Source organism: Diabrotica undecimpunctata, chromosome 6 (assembly GCF_040954645.1).
Source record: "Diabrotica undecimpunctata isolate CICGRU chromosome 6, icDiaUnde3, whole genome shotgun sequence".
NCBI classification, from domain to species: domain Eukaryota; kingdom Metazoa; phylum Arthropoda; class Insecta; order Coleoptera; family Chrysomelidae; genus Diabrotica; species Diabrotica undecimpunctata.
In genome coordinates this window covers 112,510,222-112,532,515 of record NC_092808.1, presented here as the reverse complement: position 1 = coordinate 112,532,515, position 22,294 = coordinate 112,510,222, and the positions used below count along the sequence as shown (strand labels likewise).

Sequence of the window (22,294 nt, the reverse complement as noted above, 5' to 3'; positions counted from 1 at the left end):
TATATGAAGAATTATTATCAAGTGATGACGAAATACATGATTCCGACAGTTCGATTGGTGATATTGGCGATAAAGAAATTAGTGATCACGATATTGATACAGAGCAAGAGATGGAAGAAAAAAATGAAGATAGTGTCGACGATTATCGCGAAATTAATAATATTGATAGGCGTTTATACTATTTTGGGAAAAATGGAACAAAATGGAAAAACGGGCAGGTCCTAAAAATGTTCGTACCCGTAGTGTATAACTATTCTTTCCCACGTACCAGGCACAATTAGAGAAGCTAGAAATTCAATGAATCCAACTGAATCTTGGAGCTTATTGCTAAGTGGAATTATTGAACATATTGTGAGTTTTACAAATATCTACATTAGAGAAGTGCCTGTCAAATATAAAAATAAAAACAATATCCAGCTAACAACAATTACGGAAATAAAAGCGTTCTTAGGTTTATTGTATTTAGCTGGCTTAGATCATGGTGCAAGAAAAAATTTGAAAGACTTTTGCCAACAAGATGGCATGGGATGTGAATTATTTGTAGCAACTATGTCACAACGACGATTCAGGTTCCTTCTAAGAGTTTTACGTTTTGGCGATAAACGAACTAGAGCAGAAAGACGAGAAGTGGACAAGTTAGCTCCGATAAGAGAGATATTCGAACTGTTTGTTCAAAATTGCAAAAATTGTTATAGTGTAGGAGAATACGTAACACTAGACGAAATGCTATTTCATTTTCGGGGAAAATGCAATGTCAGAATGTATATTCCCGATAAGCCAAAAAAATATGGTATAAAAGTACATTGTACACAAGTCACATGGAAATTTATGCAGGACAACAACCTGATGGTCCCTACAAAGTTGATAATTGCACTGAAGCGGTTACTCTAAGAATGTGTCAACATTTATCTGGGTCAGGAAGAAATATTACCTTGGACCAATGGTTGACTAGTTATTCAGTTGTCCAGAAGGTTTTAGCAGATCATCGACTTACTGTTAAAAGTAATAAAAGAGAACTTCCTACAATTAATTCAAATATAAAAGGTCGTCCTGTTAACTCCTCTATATTTGGTTTTGGAGAAAGACTTATGGTAGTGTCGTTTGTACCAAAAATGGAAAAAACGTTTTAATGATATTATCTTTACATGACACTGATAATGTTGATGAAGTTATTTTATTTTACAATGATACAAAATGTGATGTAGATATGGCTGATAAAATGGTTTCATCATACAATGTTGCTAGAAATACTAAGCGCTGGCCATTAGTTATTTTTTAAGGAATTCTCAATGTAGCTAGCCTTAATGAGTTCATTATTTCTAGACAAAATAATCCAGATATGGATTTTAGTAAAAACAGAATATTATTTGTGAAAGCTTTGGGATTAGAGTTGGTCAAGGATTATATGACTTCTCGAGCAACAACATCAGGGTTACATTCATACATACAAATAAAAGAGGTCACTGTAAGTATTGCAAAAAACGAAAAACTCGTTATTTTTGCAAATTTTGCAAATGTTGGCTCTGCATGAAGCATATGACAGCAACTTGCGCAGAATGTCCAGGAAATCTTACCTAAATAATTAACGTATTTTAAGTTATTATAGTTTCTGCGCAGGGGGTTAATATTTAGTTTTGAGTTTGTAAGTAAATTGTTTCACATATTCTTTATACAAAAACATAATTTTTGTTGTTCATTTAAATTTTTTTTATAGTTTTGTAAATTAGCAATAAAACGATTACCAAAAATTAGTGTTTTTATTTGACGTCGTATATCTATACAGAAAAAAAAAGCAGAATTAACATTTTTTTAAAACATATAGTATAAACATACATCAATAGGTATTACAAAAAGAGAATTTTAATTTGTATGTACCAAGGATTAGAAAAAAAATTACATAACTTTTGGTCTTGACAGACCACCGTCGTGTACTTATGTAATTCTAAAAGCGGTCGTGTATCGGAGTGTTATACTCGGTTCGCTATTCCCAGTCCTAACTGTCTAGTGATTTTAGTAATTATTTTTTTGCGAAGTTAGTTACTTTTTGGCAGCCTAAAAGAGGCTGGAAATTTCTATACAACCAAGCACACGTACTCATAGCCAATATCAATAGTAAACAAACTAAATAGTAAATAAAATAGAACTTTGCGAATTACCGACAATCAATATTTATTTATCGGCACCATATAATAAATAGTTATGTTAAATTATATCAACTAAAATATATTTTTTAAATATATACTACCCAAAATGTGATGGGTTTAGTATACACTTCGACAATTCTTCTTTTTTTTTAAGAAAGAAATCTGTAATAGTAGGATACTTGAGCTATTAATACTGAGAAGTAGGAATTGTTGTGTTGTAGGTTTCCGACAAATTCTTTACGTTGTGAGCTAAACACTACTCGGCCGTTAATCGTTTTTTTTTTTCGATTTCCAAAAAAATAACTTTCGAACAAAAAGCAAGTTTTGTAAATAATGGCCTCAAATAACTTCTGAACGTTAGGCTCGTGTATTCTACCGCTTAAGGGCTGGAGTTGGCTATAGCTATTTTTATTTTATTAACTTTTTTAATATTTTCCAGTGTATTTACTTATTTTTTAAATACTTTAGTTTAGTTTACTTTTTAAATTATAATATTATATTATTTAAGCATCCCTCAAAATAAGAGTCCAGGAAACCTAAGTATAGAATTACCTTTATGAAACAATGAAAAGCGAAAATTTAGATAATACTAATGATAGTTTTATTAATAATAATATTTATGATATTTCTTTCAAATTGTTTTGTTCTCAACATTAACATCTCACTCAAAATGAAGAGGATTAAAATATACTAATACAAAGTTCTTGATTTACACGTTCAAGATTACATAAAACAACAAATGCATGTCTGATATAAATCTGAGTTACTTACCGAAGCCTAACAAATGTATTTAAACCAGTTTATCATAATCATGATGCATAGTTGCACTCTTTATACATAATCCTAACATATCAACTTACAAATAATACGTACTTAAAAAAATAGCAAGCATCCCACTTGTCGTTCTCTGTGGATGCGATAACATTAACTTACGTAGAAAACGGCATTTTAAATCTACGAGCTTTAACCGCTAAAAAAATTTTCCCAGTTACAGAAAAGAGACTCAATAAATTCAAGAAGACGTGAGACAAGTATCGTAGAATTTGCACACGCCAGACTTATCCTTGAAAAGGACTAAGAAAAGATTTGAGATTGTTGAGAAATATGAGGGAGGTGTACAAAAAGGAGTGCATCGAGTAAAATTGCATCTCATTAATTGAGATCAACATTTTATACATTTCGAAAGCAGAAGAATCTCAAGACACAATGCATTTAATAGGTGTAGTTAAAGTAGAATTCATTTTACCATTAAGTTTGTTATCGTATTTGTATATAAATAATGCGTAAAGTATCAAAGTATTTAAAATGAGCTATGTTAAAAGTAATTTTGATTAAAACAAAGCGGAATACCATGGAAAGAATTTAGATTACTCTAATGTTTTGAAAAAACAAGCAGTAGGTATAAGCAACACTATTTTTGTCAGAATATATTCTGAAATTAAACCTCTATATATGTTAAAAGGAGTACGACTACAAAAGTTCACAGAAATAAGCAAAAAAGTACCCAGTTTGCGACAGTGATCCCTCCAGGCAAACAACAATTGTTTTGAGTACTATGGACTTCTATAATAACAATAACAAGAAATTAAGGTCAAAAACGGTAAATTTTCGCTTTTTTCATCTATCAGCAAACTGTGAAGCATTTTAAATACATTTGAAAGTAACAAATTTATAAGCCATATAAAAACCTTTGAAATGGCGTTCTTATAATATTTCTATTCTTATTTTTTGCTTAGAAAATTACAAAATAAGTCAGAAATTTAGGTTTTTTATAAATGTTAATAATTTCTTTTAAAATGAACTTAGAACCTTCATATAACGTGGAATGTTGGGACTTGTTATGATTAAAATACAATCCAAAATTTCAAATCAATCGATTAAATAGTTTAAAAAATATTTAATTTTTTTATCGCAAATCAAACTTTTTTTCTTTAAAGCTAAGTCAGAAAATAATGAAGTTTCAATGTAGTGTTACTGTAAACTTTATACTCTTTACGTAAGTCTCATACTTGGATACGCTGGACCAACGAGGTATCCTTATTTGGTTCGAGACAAGATTTTGTTTAAAAACATTCAAAGAAAAGCTACTAGAATTCCTTTGGGACCAAGAAGACCTTATTATGCAGAAAGACTAAAATGGCTAACCTAACTTCTTTTGTACTTCGCCAACAACGTGGAGATTTTATTACAACATTTTAAATATTAAAATTCAATTTTGGAAATCTCGATGAAATGTTTACCATAAATCAAGATGAACGCTTCAGAGGTCATCAGTTTAAACTAAAAAGAGAGAACTTTTCTACAAGATCAAGACAGAACTTTCTAACAAATAGAGTTTTTGAGCACTGGAATAACCTTAATAATTCTCATTCTCTCTGCTCCCTCTACCAATTCCTTCAAAAATAGACTTGACCGGTTTATATTATAGTTAAAATATTGTTTTTCTTTTAAACCAAATGTTTTTTGTAATTTTGCAATTTACTAGTAGGTTACTAATGAACTTTGTTTTTGAGCATAGTAGTGACTTGTCGCTCTGCCCTTGCTTAAGTATAATAATATCAATAATAATAAAATAATGAAGTTATAGTAATTCGACGGGTAGCTTATGAAAGAAGAAAATTTATTTTATTAATATAATTAAAACAAATTAAGAAAAACAATTTTATTTTGCAAAATTTGTCGATTTTTTGCTTATAAACGAGTAGAATAACTTTTTTACTATTGCCAACAAGAAAATTAGTTTTCCATATTTGGAAAGATAGTATTTTTTCACAAATTTAAACAAAGAAAAACTTCTAGAATAATTTGCAACGAAATTAGTCCATTGTTTTAAATAATTCACAGCAGATTTGTTTATACCAATTAAGAGATCAAATTAGCGTCATTTGAAAGAACATAATTTTAAGTTTTAATATGCCAAATTCTAAAAAGATTGCCTTTCAATGGAATCGTCCACAAAGCTTCAAAATGTGGTCCTCAAAATCGGTCAGTTTTGAAACTCACAGGAGCGATAGAGGGGAATGGAGCTGTTAACTGTATCTCTGGTTCTTGTTTATGGATATCGACATTTCTTTTTTTAATTTGCATATTCTTTTTGCGCACATTACCTATATTCTGGTGTTGCATCGAATGGGAAGAGAAAGAGAACTTTTGACCACCTTTAAAATGAGAGAGACAGCATATAAGCTAAAGCTAATTATGAAGGACATCAAGGGTAAAATTAAAGACAAAAGGGGTCTTGTTAGAATGCAAACAGCCTGGCTGAATCTGCAGCCACAACTTCGATCCAAAATTCTCATAATAAACTTTAACTAAAATTGCAATGACTAAGAACACTTTTTTAAAAATGGGAATAAGTGTTATATTTGGCCAGTACAGTTTATGAAGTAAAAGTATGGACATTAAAAAGACCAAAGGTAATCCAAATTGAAGCATTAGAAATGTGAAGATACATAGGCAAATGTTAAAGATTCCTTGGACAGTACACATAACTAATGCAGAGGCAATGCGAAGAGTCAACAAGAATACAGAGTTACTTAAAAGATTTTTAAATGTAAAAAATATCTTATTTATATTGACATGAGATAGATATGAACAGTACGGTTTATGCCCAAAGGAAAAATAGAAGGTCGAAGAAGTGTAGGTAGAAAGCAAGCTTCTTGGCTCAGAAACATTCGAGATTTTTTCAATTCTTATTTTTTACACAAAACAAAAAAAATATAATAATAACTCAAACAAAGCGTTTTATTGAAAAATGTGCAATGAACAAAAACAAAGCTTATAAAAAACAAAGAAATTGGTTTGTTATTGAGTTTTCTAAGTACAACAGTAAGCGATTTGTAATTGTTTGAAGATGACTTTTTATTTTTGGGGTAACTCGATTTATTTATTATCAAATATCGGAAAATGGAAATATTTTCGATAAAAATTCATTGAATACTTTTTAAAGGGATTGAAAAATCCTTCAAATTGAGCTATGTTAAAAGTCAATTTGATTAAAACAGAGCGGAATACGATGGAAAGAAGTTGGATTACTCTAATGTTTGAAAAAAACAAGCAGTAGGTATAAGTAACACTATTTTTATCAGAATTTCTTCTGAAATTAAACCTATATCTTCTAAAATTCATTTCATTTTAGTGTTATTTAGATGCTTCAAAAGTTTAGCCGATTTAGAATACGTATTTTTTTAAAAAATCATGTTTAAATTTTTTTGAAATTGTCTAAAAATTTACCATTTTTTCAGAATAAATCTAAAACTATAAAAGGTACGTGAAAATGGTTATAAAAATATGTATTGGAGATCAGTCTGTGATGGCACCCTGGGTATGGCACCCTGCATAAATGCGTAAACGCCATTGTATTCGACGGCAACGTTAAAGTAAGCTGGGTTATCAAAATAAAGAAGTTTTAAAAAATTTGTGGGTGCTGATTCATCATTGACAGGTACCTAATAAGCTTATAATACTTCTATTATGTTAAGAAACATGACTTGTGTGCGTGCTATTAAAGTCAGAAATAAGTAAGGTTAGAATTTGGTTATGTAAAAAAAGTTTGTTTTCTTAGTTGCGTATTAGTCAATGATTGCACCTTAAACGTCAGGCTTTATTGGCATAGGGTGCCATTATAGCCATATGCAGCATTCTCATATATATTTCATTTTAGAAATATTGGGCGATTTGATAAATAAAAAAAGGCAGTCTTGGCAAGAAGATGATATGAAATCTGCGCTGGAAAAAGTAAGAAACAAACATATGGGTTGGAAAAGGGTTACAAAAATTGAGACATGAGAAAAATCTTTTTGCTACAGATTTCAGTAAAGGTTATTTGGGTGGTAAGCGTCCTACATTTAGCAAGGAGTTTGAAGAATGATCACCCTTTTAAGAGATCATGAAGTTCATTTTTTTGATTTAAATATGGTAATTCTTAGTAGACTGGCATTTGAAATAACAGACTCCAACTATTTACCACATCCTTTTAACAAAACAAAGAAATTAGCAGGATGGGATTGGGTGCGCGGATTTTTAAAAAGAAATCCTTCTATAAGTTTGCGACTACTAGAAAAAACTTTATTAGCTAAATCCCAATCGTTTAATAAACCAAAAATTATGGAATTTTTTTCAACGTTGACAAAGGTTATTGACGACAATAATCTGTCACCAAACCAAATCTGGAATGTGGATGAAAGTTTCTTCTCTACTGTACATTCCAGATCTGCAAAGATACTCAGTTGTCATATTGTCAAGTTCAGAGAGAGGTATTCATTTCACAGTGATTTGTGCCATGAATGCGGTTGGAACATTTGTTCCTCCCGGTATCATATATCCGAGGAAAAAATGAAACAAGATCTTTTATACCACGCTTTGCTAGGTTGCTTAGGATTGTGCCAAGAAAATGAATGTGTTAATGAAGATTTGTTTTTAAAACAGCTCATACATTTTAGAGATTTTGAAGATTTTGAGAGAAACCATAGTTGACCTCGAAAGTGCTTTTATTAGTTGATGGACATGGAAATAATAACAACTTTCTTAGATTATTGCCATTTGAAAAACAAAATGGTATTATTCTATTTTGTCTTCCGCCTCATAGCACGCATTGTTTACAACCATTGGACGTAAGCGTTAACCATTTATTATGATCAGGAAATTCAAAAGTGGTTGGCATCAAATCTAGGTCATGCTGTGACGCACAGTCAGGTAGGGGAGTTATTTTGTAATGTATATAAAAAAGTAGCAACAATAGAAAATGCTTTGAGCGGTTTTTCTAAAACAGGAATTCAGCCGCTAAACATGGATATATTTCCTGATTATGTTTTCGCTTGTGCTGAAACTACAAATATTGTAAATAATGACGAAAATGACTTGCCAAATGAAGTAACTGAAGTTGAAGAACCAGCTGAAGAGGCAGCCTATTCTTCAAAAGTAGGTCCCAAATCAAATTCTCCAAAACCAGACGAAAAGAAAATGACAAAATTTAAGGAATCTCTCCTTCAAATATCGCCGATTCCTAAAGCGCCTGCACCACAGCATGCCCTAAGAAAAAAACAAAAAAGAGGGAAAACAGGTGTTTTAAACAACTCACCAGCTATTGAAGCAGTACAACTTGCACAGGCTAAAAAGAAGAAGAAAGAAAAGACGGAAGATGCTTAGGAAGAAAAATGAAACCACGAAGAGATTAATTGATGAAAGCGAAGAAGAGGAAGAAGTCAGAAGGAATGAAAGCGACCATGTATCTGATGGAGCTTGTCTCCACTGCAATGAATTATATTAAATATCCAAAAAGAGACCTCGATTCGTTGTCAAAAGTGTAGCAATTGGTACCATACGGAATGTGCAGGTGTAGAGAGAAAAATTAAAGTGTTTTAGTGTGAATTATGCATATAAATGTTATTTTACTACTAAATGGAGTTTTTGAGTTCCTTTACAGTTTTCTTTTATTTATTTTGAAATATTAAACTTGTAGGTCAAAATTAACCATAAAAAACAAAAGTATGTTAGAGTTGTGTGCTGGCATCGATAGTGTCCACATCAATTAAGTGCTAATTAGTTTTCAATTTCTAAGCAGTTAAAGTTTAGTTTTTTAAATAGTAAGGAATAATAAAACAAGGTAGGATTGTTCTTTATATTTAAAAATGGATGATTCTTCGGGTGGCGAAAAGCCACCCCCTGATAAAGGTGAAAATAATATGGAGGCAGTAAGTGCCCGTTTTGATTTAAATAATAGGTATAAATCCTCTGATAAAGGCCCGTTTTTTGTTTTTGTCGAGTCCATCGACCCAAATATTAAACGTTTATCACCAGTCCGAGTAGGTCATTATTTATTCATTAATAACTTTTTTAAGAAAGATGTTGTCGATATTAAACTCGTCGGTAGAAATAAAGTGAAAGTAATTTTTAATTCTTACACTTGTGCAAATAGTTTAGTCAATCACGACATAATTATTTCTAACAAATTTATTGCGTACATTCCGAATTTTTTTAATCACAAAAAAGGAATAATTAGACAAGTTGATACTTTTTTGGACGAAAATTATATGATGAATAATATTATTTCCGATCAAAAAATAACCGAGGTAAGACGTATGAAAAGAAAACTTATTGATTCAGATAATGAAACTATTTTTGTTCCTAGGCAAATGGTAATTTTAACATTTGAAGGAAATATTATTCCTCAATATATTACGTTAGATTTGGTAAGGTTTCAAGTTGAACAATACATATACCCTGTGGTACAGTGTTTAAATTGTTTTAAATTTGGTCATACTCTCAGACAGTGTAAGTCCACTTTCAGCTTATGTAAAAATTGTGGCAAAGAACACGAAGACAACTCCCGTTGTAGTAACTCACAATATTGTCTTCACTGTAAAACAAACGATCATACGACTCTAACGAAACAATGCCCAGCTTATCAACATCAATATAATATTAAAAAAATAATGGCGATTGAGAATACTACATTTAAAGAAGCTGAGTTTTTAGCAAAAAATCCATCCTATGCCAAAATCACGACACATAATAAATTTGAATTGCTTAGCAACTTAAATAACTTTCCCCAACTCCCGACTGCGGAAAATGACCGTACAGTAAACAATTCATTCGTTCCTAAACCTAAACAAACTTCTAATCCTCTTAAACGAAAAGCCATATCCCCGACTCAATGTAAAACTGCCTTACAATTTCCCTCAACTTCTAAAACAAAATCAGTGTCACATCCTATAATTCCTAACCCATATCGTAATGAGTTTATAGCATATAAAGAAAAAATACAATTACAAATTCTACAAGAAATTCCATTTGCTTTAGAAAGAATAATTAAACAAATTGACCCCAAACTAGTCTCAGTTGAATTCCAAAAAGTCACTCAAAATGAAATCAGAAATATACTTTCTTGTTTATCAGACAACGATAGTGATGGGGAATCATAGAACACTTAATATTCTTCAGTGGAACTGCCAATCTATTATAAAACAAAAGACTAATTTGCTTAATTTTCTAGAAAGTCATACAATTGATGTCATTCTTCTGAACGAAACTTGGTTGTCACAAAATAAAAATTTATATATTAAAGGTTTTAATAATGTTAGAGTTGATCGACGTGATGGCTATGGAGGCGTTGCTGTTTTAGTTGCAAACAACATTTCCTTTTCAGATATAAAATTCAAAACAAATTATAATCCAAATATAGAGGTTTGCGGTGTCTTTCTAGAACAAGTTAAATTATCAATAGTATGTGTTTACAAACCTCCTAAAATATATGTCTCATCCAAAGATTGGGAAAATTTATTTGGACAAATAAAAGGCAGAGTTTTAATTGGGGGCGACTTTAATAGTCATCACTGTAGGTGGGGTTCCATATAGGATAGTGCACAAGGTAATATTTTAGCTGACGCTTTAGACAATACTAATCTAATTTTACTCAATGACGGAAGACCAACCAAAATATCCAGACCAAACGAACGTCCTTCAATGATTGACTTAACATTAGTATCTCCTCATTTAACAGGCTTTACTACCTGGAATCCTCTAAATGACTCACTAGGTACAATCCACATCCCTATCCAAATCACCCTAGATTTGAAATATTCCCCAAGAACAATCCATACCTCCACAAAATGGAAAGAGTCTTCAGCGAACTGGTCTATATTTGAAAATTACTTAGAAAAATGCCTTCTAGACACTCATTCTATAGATGTTACATCTTTGGAAATGTTTAATAACTTAATAAAAACAATTAGCGAAGCTGCAGACTCTGCTATGATTACTCAAAAATCATTTCAACCAAAATCCGGTCTTCCCGTATGGTGGGACGACGAATGTAAAAATTTAATATCGTGTCGAAAAAAAGCTTTTCGAGAGTATAATATTGTCTCAAATCTTGAAAATTATTTAAAATTTAAACACATCCAAGCCAAATGCAAAGTTGCTTTTATGAAAAAACAAAAAACATCTTGGATCAACTTTGTAAATACTATCAATAAAAATACACCGCTCAACAAAATATGGAAATTTGTTAATAAAATGGCTAACAAAAATTATCATTCAAAGACACAACCAATTTCAACAGAGCTAATAGAAGAGTTACTTGACAAGTTCGCTCCACCATACGTGCAAGACCAATTAAAACACGTATCAATATGCAATTCCAGTAAATTTAAATTACTAGAAAATCCCATAAACATCCAAGAACTGGATGCAGCTATTAAAATATCAAAATCTACTGCGCCCGGGAAAGATTATATTACTTATTCCATAATTAACCACCTTCCCGATAAGGCAAAAAATCACTTATTAAAAATATTTAATGATTGGCTTTTGAAAGGAAATTACATTGACAAAATGAAAGAAACAATTATATGTCTTTTTATCAAACCCAACAAAGACAAAACTCTCTCATCGTCTTATCGACCCATTTCTCTATTGTCTTGTATAACAAAAACTTTCGAAAGAATTATCAAAAATCGTCTTAACTGGACAGTCGAACACTATAATCTTTTGCCAAGCACTCAATACGGATTTCGATCTGGTCTGGGAACACTAGATGCAATAAGTCACTTAACAACAGATATCCAATTAAATTTTTCAAAAAATAAATATTTAGCATGTTTCTTTCTAGACCTTAAAGGCGCTTACGACTGTGTTAATTTAACAGTAATGCATTCAAAGTTATGCAAACTGGGGTTGTCCACAAATTTATCCGCTAATATAGTTAATCTTTTTAGCAACCGAACTTTATATATCAGAGACCATAGTAATCAGTTATATGGTCCACGAATAACTCATACAGGATTACCACAGGGGTCTGTATTAAGCCCAATTCTCTTCAACATATTTTCGGCAAGTATACACGACATTTTTGTTGATTCCATAAAATGTATACAGTACGCCGATGATATATGTATTTACTCCGTCCGTGATTCATATGACGATTGTGTGGAGGTCCTGGAACACATCATGAAACTAGTAGATAATTGGACTAAAGACCACGAACTTACTATATCCCCAGAAAAATCTGCCATTATGATATTTACAAGACATAGGTTACGTACGCCTGATAGTCTACACCTGTCAGGATATGATATACCCGTTGTCACTGAGTATAAATATCTTGGTATAATCCTAGACCCCAAATTACTATGGTCTAAACATGTCCAATACGTAAAAAAAAGATGTGAGAAAGGCATCAATCTCCTTAAATGTGTCACTTGCAGGAAATGGGGTGCTGATCCCAAAGTTGCATTGATGTTTTACAGGACTTACGTGCGATCAATTTTGGATTACGGATGTGTGTTATACGGATCAGCAAGCAAAACACATTTACTAAAAATAGATCGTATTCAGTTTAAAAGTTTGAGATTAACTTTGGGTGCTATGAAATCAACACCATGTCCCCTGTTACTTGCTGAAAGTAATGAAATGCCACTAGAATATCGTAGAAATTTATTAGCAACACAATATGTATTAAAATTAAGGGCTAGAACAAGTGGCCTACTAAGTATGCTGTATGAATTATCCATTCAAAATCTAGTAAACAATTATTGGAGAATAAAAAATTCACCACCATTAGCAGATGCCTTTCTGGAAACCAATGATTTACCGGTTACACTTTCAACAAATTATATTAAACCATCTTATAAATTAGAATTTAATACAATCTTCAAAAAATTAAATATTATATTTCCGAAATATTCAGATTCACATCAAATAAATAACAAGCTGTTGAACTCCATATTGAGTGAATATACTAATAAAACTATAATTTACACAGATGGCTCGAAACTGAACGATGGGAAAGTAGGGTTTGCAGTGTATATTCCTTCCAAAAACAAATCACTTAAAATAAAACTTCCTCCACATTGCTCTATTTACACAGCAGAAGCGGTAGCTATTAGGAAAGCTCTGGATTGGCTAGAGCACGCAAATTTGCAAGATGCTGTGATCATCTCAGACTCTAAGTCAATTCTTAGTGGACTTAATAATACTGAGTTAAACCATAAAACATGTGAGCTAATATGTGACATTAAACAAAAAATGAGAAACAAAGATATAACATTTATTTGGGCAAAAAGTCACTCCGGGATAAAAGGTAATGAAATAGTAGAAGAGCTCGCTAAGGATTCTACTCATTCAGGTATACAAGAACATATTTACACAGTATCAGACCTAATCAATTTTTATACTAAAAAAATAAATTTTAACTGGCAAGACAGATGGAAAATATTGGCGAATACTTCAAATAATCATTATTACAAGATCCATCCTACGTTACCATCCCTAACAGAATTACCACACATATTCCATTATAATATATCTAAACGATCAGCAGCAACTATCACAAGATTAAAAACTAGTCACGGTGCTGTTCCTGCTCACCTGGCTAGATTAAACATTATAGAATCAGGAAAGTGTTTATGCGATAATATTTCCCAGTGTGATGTTAATCACATCCTGTTTGGATGTATTAAAAATAAAGCACTTTCATCTACGTTTTATGAAAACCTAGTTAAAAGTAATGTGCAACTTCCAGTAAACATAACCCACCTACTGTCATTGAATCAGAAATCTATATACGAACTTATATGTAATCACTTATATGCATCCGGATATATAATATAAATTTAGTACAATCAAGTTTTTAATTGATAAACATAACATAAATCATTTAAAAATCTGTGGCAGGGGGACTGGTTTCCATGCCAAACACACTATCATCATCATCATCATCAAAAGTATGTTATCAGAACCGACTATTCGGGTATCATGGCCTACTTTGCTTTTTTTAAATTTTACTATCAAAGTCTTAGTTCTGTTGTATTTGTCAAAATCTTTTGCTATTACAAAGAGTAACGTGTTACTTACTTTACTTACTTACTTTTACTTTGTAAAAAGAGTCTTTTATCTATTTGATTAAGGATTTTACAGACTATTTCACTAGACTATTTTTAACTGATAAAACGTCGTAGCAACGCCACGTTTCCTACTGACAAAACTCCTTCCTGTCCGTGATTTCTCAGCTACAAAATTATGACAGATCCGTCACGAAGGTGTCTGGTAATTCTGTTTTTGTCAGATTGACAAACGTCATTTAGGCGTAATCAATTTTGGGCAGATATAATGAATCCAGACAAAAATCAAGATTTGGATGCCAGTCAGGTGATGAAATCAAAAAATTGGTTTCGGAAAATGTCCCATTAAACACGCAGAGGTCCACAAGCTCTATTTGGACCCAATTTTCGGAGTTTCTAAGGGTGAGAATTTTAACGCTTGAAATATGTACTACCATAACGGAACTAGCAAAAATTCTCGAGGATTATGCCTTTAACATGAAAAACGGCAATGGCGAAGACTATAAAGAGTCGTCTGTAAAGTCCATGTTGAATACTACAGCAAAAATGGTACAAGGATATATTTCACAGATATATCTTTCAAAAATGTGCAAGATTGGCCAGAGATACCAAGCGGAGACAGTTTCAAAGTGTTCAAGAAAGCTACGAAGAAACTCCCGATGAAGCACAAAAAAAGTTTTTTCACCTTTGCTTATTTGAACTTGCTTGGAGAAGCAATGAGGCCGTAAACTGCAAGATTCACTTTTTCCAGAAGGAATTTGACGATGTGGGAGAATTTACGGGCCGAATTGAATACAACAGCATTTTTTCCAAAACAAATCAAGACGGTTCAAAAAGTTTGGCAATCAGCAAATGGCTGGTAAGAAATTCATCAAACGAAAATTTATGTTCGGTTAGATTATTTTTGAAATTAATCGAAAAAAGGGGAACAAAGATTTTATCAGACAGACTCGTTTCTTACCGTTCACCCCAACTGGAAGGATGGATCTTGATTCAAAAACTGTCTACTTGGAATCAACACCGTATCTAAGTGGACAAATATGTCCAAAAATGTGCTGAAAAAATTGGAATAGACACAAAAAAAAAACAAAATAACAAACCATTCTCATCGATCTTCAGCTGTGTCGGCCTTGTTCAAGCAAGGTGTTTCTGAACAGGAGTTAATTAAATTAACGAGTCACTCAAATGCAAGCTCTCTAAAACCATATCTGCAGCTGCATTCCAGTCACCATCATAAGTTGACCAAAAATCTCAGAACAACAAATGAAGCAGGACCCTTAAGTTCCCAAATGCTATAGGTCAATAATACACAAAATCATGCTTTGGTAGAAAAGAATGGGCAAACTACTATAGCTTATAATAATTGTACATTTAATATTGTTAACAAATAAATAAAGATTATGTTTCGTTTATATGGTGCATTAATTGTCTCGTGAAATAGTCTTGTTGAATTTCATTCGACAGAAAATTATTTACCGGCAAAATTTTCTTCCGGTTTTATTCAAGTTTGTTGCCTTTTGGTAATTTTCGCTTATGAAATTTTGACAAAATCACTTTAAGTGTCAAAATTTAATTCGCGAAAATTGACATGCAACAAAATTTCATACCAGTCGAAAATATTACAGGTAAAACTTTCTCTTATGATATTATTTACGACAATTTTTGTTGATGGTTTCAACACTCCCCTAGCTTTTTTCTGACAAAAATATTAATTTTTTTTGTTTTGATTTTTTGGTTTTTTTAATGGACTCAATTGCATTTATTGGAAAAAAATTTAGGAGCATATAAAAAATTTGTGTTTTGGAACATCAACTTTCTGTATTATATTAATGCTTTATTTAAATATATTGGAAATACCGGAAATATACTTAATTTTTTTAGTTTTTCGTGGGAGTTTGTTTCGTGAGCACCATTTCGGTGGTTTTTAAGGATTGAAAATTTTATGAGCAATCAAATATAAATACAAAATAACAGTGTTTGAAATTAACGCAATTCTTGCATGACTTTTGACACAAGGGCTTTTTTTTAATTATTGAAAATAAGTAACCAATTACAAAATGTTTTATTGACAAGAAAGGAATTTTTAAATATAAATGTACATTTCAAACTTTTGAAGTATTTTTTTTTTCTGAAAAATGGGTTTGGCAGAGCCAATTAGCCAGACTTGTTTGTGTTTATTGTTAAAATCGACTGAATTTTAATTGTTATTGATTGCAGATTCATAGTCAAAATTTTCTGGTTATCAGTTATCAATGTTAGTACTACATATACCTAATATTTTTATGGATACATACATTTTGCTTTGATATATTTTTATTTTGTTTTTTTCTTTTATTATCTTCTTGTGTTTTTTGTTTTGTTTTCTTTTATTTTTGTTTTGTTGCTTTTTTTGGTTTTTTTTTTTGTTTTTTGCTGTTCTTTGTTTTTTTTTTGTATTTTTATTGTTTTTGTTCTATTTCTATTTTCCTAATTATTTTATCTTTTTTTTTTTGATTGTTGAAAATTACTTTTTATATATTTTTGACACAGGGGGTAGTTCTTAACGGTTGAAGTGTTGCAATTAAACAAAATTGTTTTATATAAGGAGGGAATTAATTACATTGTAGATGATATAAATGCATTACAAAAACGTTTGAACCTGTTTGAACGGTTTTTTAGAATTATTTTTATTAAAATAGTGGCGGTTTTAAGATTGTTGAAGGGTTGAGATAGTAGGGGAGAAGAGGGAGACTTGATCATATGGAAGATTTGATCACTCTTTAAAATTTCAGTAAATAAGCAGCCTAGAATTATAAAACTGGCAATATAGCGTAGCTGTTAGTCATGGCAGTAGATCCCATGTAATTTAGTTTTCGTTAGAATAAAAAACGAAGAGCACGTGTTCATAACAATTATTTTGTCCCTACCGAGAAGTGTTTTCAGAATTATTTCAAGTTGATTTTCTTTACTATTTGTTTAGGTTAGTGTTTCGTATAATTTTTATTTAACACCATAATCATTTAGTTTAAGTTTTGCATAGTTTGCAGTGAGTTCTAGTTTGTTGTCATATTTTTATAGACTAAAATATTAAAATGGCCTCTTGGTGGAGACTTGATTCCTTCTTATCTTGGAGATATGATCCCGGGGTCAAGTCTCCCAGAAACTCCTTATAGATGAATGTTTTTTATTTTATAGATATGCCACGTCAATACAAAAGGACGGAACGAGCCAAGAAAAGAACACCAGTCGACAGCCAGAGGTTAAAAGAAGCTGTTTTAGACGTTATTAATAACGGTACATCTCTCAAGGGAGCGGCAAGTCGTTTTCAAATAAATATTATAACATTAAAAAATACGTTCGCAGACAACGATCCGGAAATGTTGAAATATTCTTCTCCCCTGATTACAAGAAGGCTGAAATATTCACAAATGCAGAGGAAAATGTGTTTAAAAATTATTTAGATGTTGCCAGCAAATTACACCATGACCTTATGAGAAAACAAGCAAAAGAACTGGCGTACGAGTTTGTCGTAAGAAATAGTAAAAAAATACCTGCTTCGTTGAATAAACATAAGCAAGCCAATTACGACAGGTTATACGGATTTCTGAAGAGGATGAAGACCTTATCACTACGCTCTCCGGAAGCAACTAGTCTTTCTAGAGCAACTAGTTTTAACAGAAATAATGTATCAAAATTTTTCGGAAATTTAAAGGCAGTTCTTGAAAACCATGGAATTGGACCAGAAGCAATTTGGATGGACGAAACTGGACTTTTCACTGTCCATAAGCCAAAGAAGATCATTGCATGCAAAGGTGAAAAGTACGTTGGTAAAATTACGCCAGGGGAACGTGGAGCAACAGTAACTGTTTGTTGTGCAATCAATGCAATTGGAAACCATATACCGCCTTTGATTGATATTAGCCTACCAGGGACCACCGGCGTAGTTTATGAAAGTGGATGGATGACCGCTTCTAATTTTATCAAATTTTTGGAACATTTTCAAAAACATGTAAAGGCGACTACCGACAATAAATGTTTAATCATAATGGACAATCATGATAACCACGTTACTCTCGAAGCCATAACGTATGCCAAATAACACGGAATAATTCTTCTTACCGTACCACCACACACGTCGCATAAGCTCCCGGCGTTAGACAGGAGTGTATTTGACCCTCTCAAGAGTTTCTATAATACTGCCTCTGATGATTGGATGATGACCCACCCAGGAAGGACAATTACAATATACGAAATCAGAGGATGCTTAGCTTACGCTTTCCCGTTAGCATTTACTCCACGTAATATTGAAAGCGGATTCAGAGTTACGGGTATATGGCCTTTCAGTTCCAATATTTTTACCGATTAAGATTTTATGTTGGCGTATGTTACTGATCGCGAAGATCCGGAAAATAATTCCACTTTATCTCAGTTTGATGTTGCAACACCAGCAATAGATAACAATAACGAACCCTCCACTTCTACTGGCACTTTCAACACCCCTGAAATAATTAGACCATCTTCCTCAACTGGATCGATTTCACATAATCAACAACTACGACGAACATAAATAGAGGACAAAAACCAGACTTTTACTTCTACTGGTACTTTTACCACACAGCAAATAATTAGATCACATCCTGTAAATGGAGATACTTCACAAAATGATCAGCTACAACAAACATCAATGGAGCACAGTAACCAACCTTTCACATCTGCCAATTTTAGTAGCCCAGAAATGATCAGACTTCATCCTAAAGCCGGGCCCACGATTTCAAAAAAGGGTAGAAAGCGAGCAACAAGAAAATTCTTACAGCTACACCAGAAAAACTTGCGCTTGACGCTGAAGTTAGAGCTAAAGAAGAAAAAAAATTAGAAAACTAGCAAAAGGCCAAAGTAAGAGCACTTAAAAAAATCACTAAACAAAAACTTAAGGATTTGAGGGAATCTTCAAATTCGGGGGGCAGTGACATTATGCTACCATCGTCAGAGTCTGAATATGATCCTAATGATGAAATGCAAGTAGAGACAGATACTAAATGTGAATCAGAAGCAGAAGCTGACGAGTTTGAATTGAGTGTGCAAGATTGGGTAATTGTAAGCTTTATCTCCGAAAGAAACTTAGTCCATTGTTACGTAGGACAAATAACGGGAAGAAAGAAAGAGGATTTTAAAATCAAATCTGCCCAAAAAAGAGATGACAAAACCTTTAAGTGGCCACAAAAAGAAGACATGGGTGAAGTCGCACGTGACCAAATTTTAAAAAAGTTACCAAGCCCGACTTTTAGGACCTACAGTAAGCGCATAGGATGTTTTGTCTTTCCTAAATCACTGAGTATGTTCAATATTCAACAATATTTTTTTTTACTTTTATAACTTTTTGAATATAATTTTTTTCCAGAAAGTGTTTCTATTTTTATGTCATGACTGAGTTAAGTTAGTTTTCAGCATCCAATTTTTGGTTTTATTTTAATATTGTAAATCCGGGAAGGTATAATGAAGTCACCCATACACAAGGATCAAGTCTCCCGAAGTACGGGGAGACATGATTAGTTTTTCTCTATTACTAGATTCTACAAAAACTCGTTATTTATTAGCAGTATATTTTTCGGGTGTATAACACCCAAAACTTTGAAAAATTTGTAATGTTCCACTAAATTATCAAGGTTCTAGATCGGTTATAAAAAAAGTTGTCTGAAAAAATCTAACGGTGGGATCAAGTCTCCCTCTTCTCCCCTACACAATATAATATTATATCTTATTATAATTTAAAATATTTCAATTGCATAATTTAACATGATTTTAATCCATAAAATGCTTTAATATTTTTTTAATAAGGAGTGGTTTTCACCCTTTTAAAATAAAAAGCGCACCCTGCGCATATATATATTTTAAAGAAGGGGTAAAGATAAGCCTAATTCAAAATGTTTAGCAAAATCGATTCAGTTATAAAAAATTTAGAAGTATTGACCTGTTTTCCTTCACAGTGACTCGACTAATATTATTAACCATGATTTAATGTCTTAAATCATATAAAAATAAATAAATAATAATTTATATGTACCTAAAAGTTCCTAACAAATCTGATAACTCACGCAACTTTAATGTAAGCTTTTGACTAATTTTCATTTGGATTCAAATTGTTAAAAAGTTAAATAATAATTCTAAGATAGGAAATTAATTTCCTTATATTTGTATTTATATTTATTAAAGTTTTTAAAAACAGAATATTTAAAATAGAATTTATTGAAGAGTAATAAATCATTTATATTATTTAATAAACTCACCTTTTGTTAAATATGAATTCGCCGCAGTCACTAACCCTAAAACGCAAAACCATTTTAAAACCATTTTCACTGATACCATTTCGTTATATTTTACGGATATTTAGACAATTCGCGAATTGTTTCACAGTCACGGCTGCCTCTTTTATAGAGCAGATTCAGCCTATGCCCCGCCTTCGGATCTTCTATGTACCAAAAGACACGCATATAATATTGGCGAAGAAGTTTTAAACTCAACGGTATAGTCCGGTCATCTCCTTATTAGACTAAAGATAAATGAATAGCAGGTTTTTGGACATGAAAAAGAATTCCTGCGAAAAATTTAATTTATATCGGTTTTTTTTTGTAGCGTCAACGTACTTACTGAGTCATAAATATTAAGTTTGTTTTGTCCTTTCTTGGGAAATATAACTGAACATCCCCCTATAAAATAAGTATTATTTAATAGATATATTTAAAATACTTCTAAAGACATTAAAAATAATATAATACACTAAAATATTAAAACAAAAAATGTTTCGGTAATTTCATATCCTTAACGACGACGTAAATTTTAAAATTTGAAAAAGAAATACTTGAAAATATTCTTCTTCTTAGGACTCTAATAGTCAGCTAGCGTTAGCAATCGCTACCAAAAAAAGGATTGTTGTTTTGAAAGCCTGAATGGTGACCATAGTTGACAATAATCCCAATCCTAATCCAATCATAGACATTAGACATTTATTTATTGTGTTTAAAAACTAAAGTTTTATAACATTAAGTTTAGAATGTGTACATATTGTAACAACTAGTTTAGTACATAATTATTGTAGCGAGATTAAATAAAACTCTCTGCGTAATTTGACATAAACTCATTAAAGCTTGGTCGCCGGTCATATTTGATCTCATGTTGAAGGGTTCGGGCTTCTTCTGTTTCATTTCAGCCAGCATAAGGTGCAAGGCGATTTATGTGAACTACTTTTGATTTACCTTTCGGCAACTTCTTAATACGGTATGTACACTAATGTCTTTCCAAGAAGGTCTTACACTTCGACGCATCCAATCCAATACTCTTTTTATACATGAATCATCTGCTTGAGCGTCTTGTAGCTGTTGAGGCTGCCATTTATCATTAATGATGGTGGTTCGTCTCACGGGGCAAAGTCGTTCTTCTAATTCAAGACAATGATTACGATTTACACTGTATGGCCGTCTTGACTGAGCCTCAGCATTTGAATGACTTTTTCCAGCCCAGTGTTCGATCTGTTCTAGCTTTCTGACTGTTGTATTATTTTCATGCAATTTACGACGAATGTGACCTACGTCGTTACCATTCCAACAACAACAACACGTCGCTCTCTTCAGAGGTTCGTACTCGATAGCTCCGTGAAGTTCGACTAGCTGTCTCGTGTTCCAAGGCAATGGCGAGCGCTTCATCTAAAACTTTCGGTCTTGCTAGTCGTAAAGCTTTCTGTAGTTCACTGTCTCTCAACCCATTGATGAAGGTATCTACAGCAATTTCTTCCAATATGTTGTCTGGTGCCTCTGGATAGGCCAATAGCGCTATACGAGCAACATCTACTTTAAATTCTTGCAACCTCTCACTTGCTCGTTGGATTCTACTTCTTATTTGTACTTTGTAGACATGTTGTAGATGGGCATCTCCGTAACATTTGTCTAGTCGAGTGAACAAGGTCTGGTAACATTTTTCTTGACCCTTAGGAATCGATCTTAGGATATCCGCAGCATCACCTCGTAAAGCAGCAGTCATGGAAACAGCTTTTTCTTGTTATGTTTAATGATTGGCTGTCGCAATAGCTTCAAATTGTCTAAGGTATATGGACCAAGAAGACTTTCCATCAAATGGTGGCAATTTGAATCTCATATGATGTGTCGTTTCATCTCTAGGTGATTCTTCTTCCACTACAGGATCTAAGGCTACTGTGTTAACTGGTAGTAGCACTTTTGTATTGCTTTCTAACTGTTTGATCTTCTCTTCTACTTTATCGAATGTTTTAGAGACTTCTTTAAATTTCTCATTGTTCTGAATACATACTTCTTTAATTATTTG

The 22,294-nt window shown here is 32.1% G+C and overlaps 1 protein-coding gene across 2 annotated transcripts in view; it reads right to left on the bottom strand.

Annotated features, from left to right (window-relative positions):
• The window catches only part of LOC140442786 (uncharacterized), an 80,774-nt gene extending 60,354 nt beyond the window's left edge, over positions 1-20,420 (bottom strand). The window contains exon 1 of one of the 2 annotated variants that reach the window (XM_072533759.1): positions 20,248-20,420. In XM_072533759.1, coding sequence (XP_072389860.1) covers positions 20,248-20,326 — 79 coding nt within the window. In that variant the 5' untranslated portion in view covers positions 20,327-20,420. The remainder of the gene's footprint in view (positions 1-20,247) is intronic. The other variant, XM_072533760.1, reaches the window with a different exon arrangement.
• Between the last annotated feature and the right edge of the window lie 1,874 nt (positions 20,421-22,294).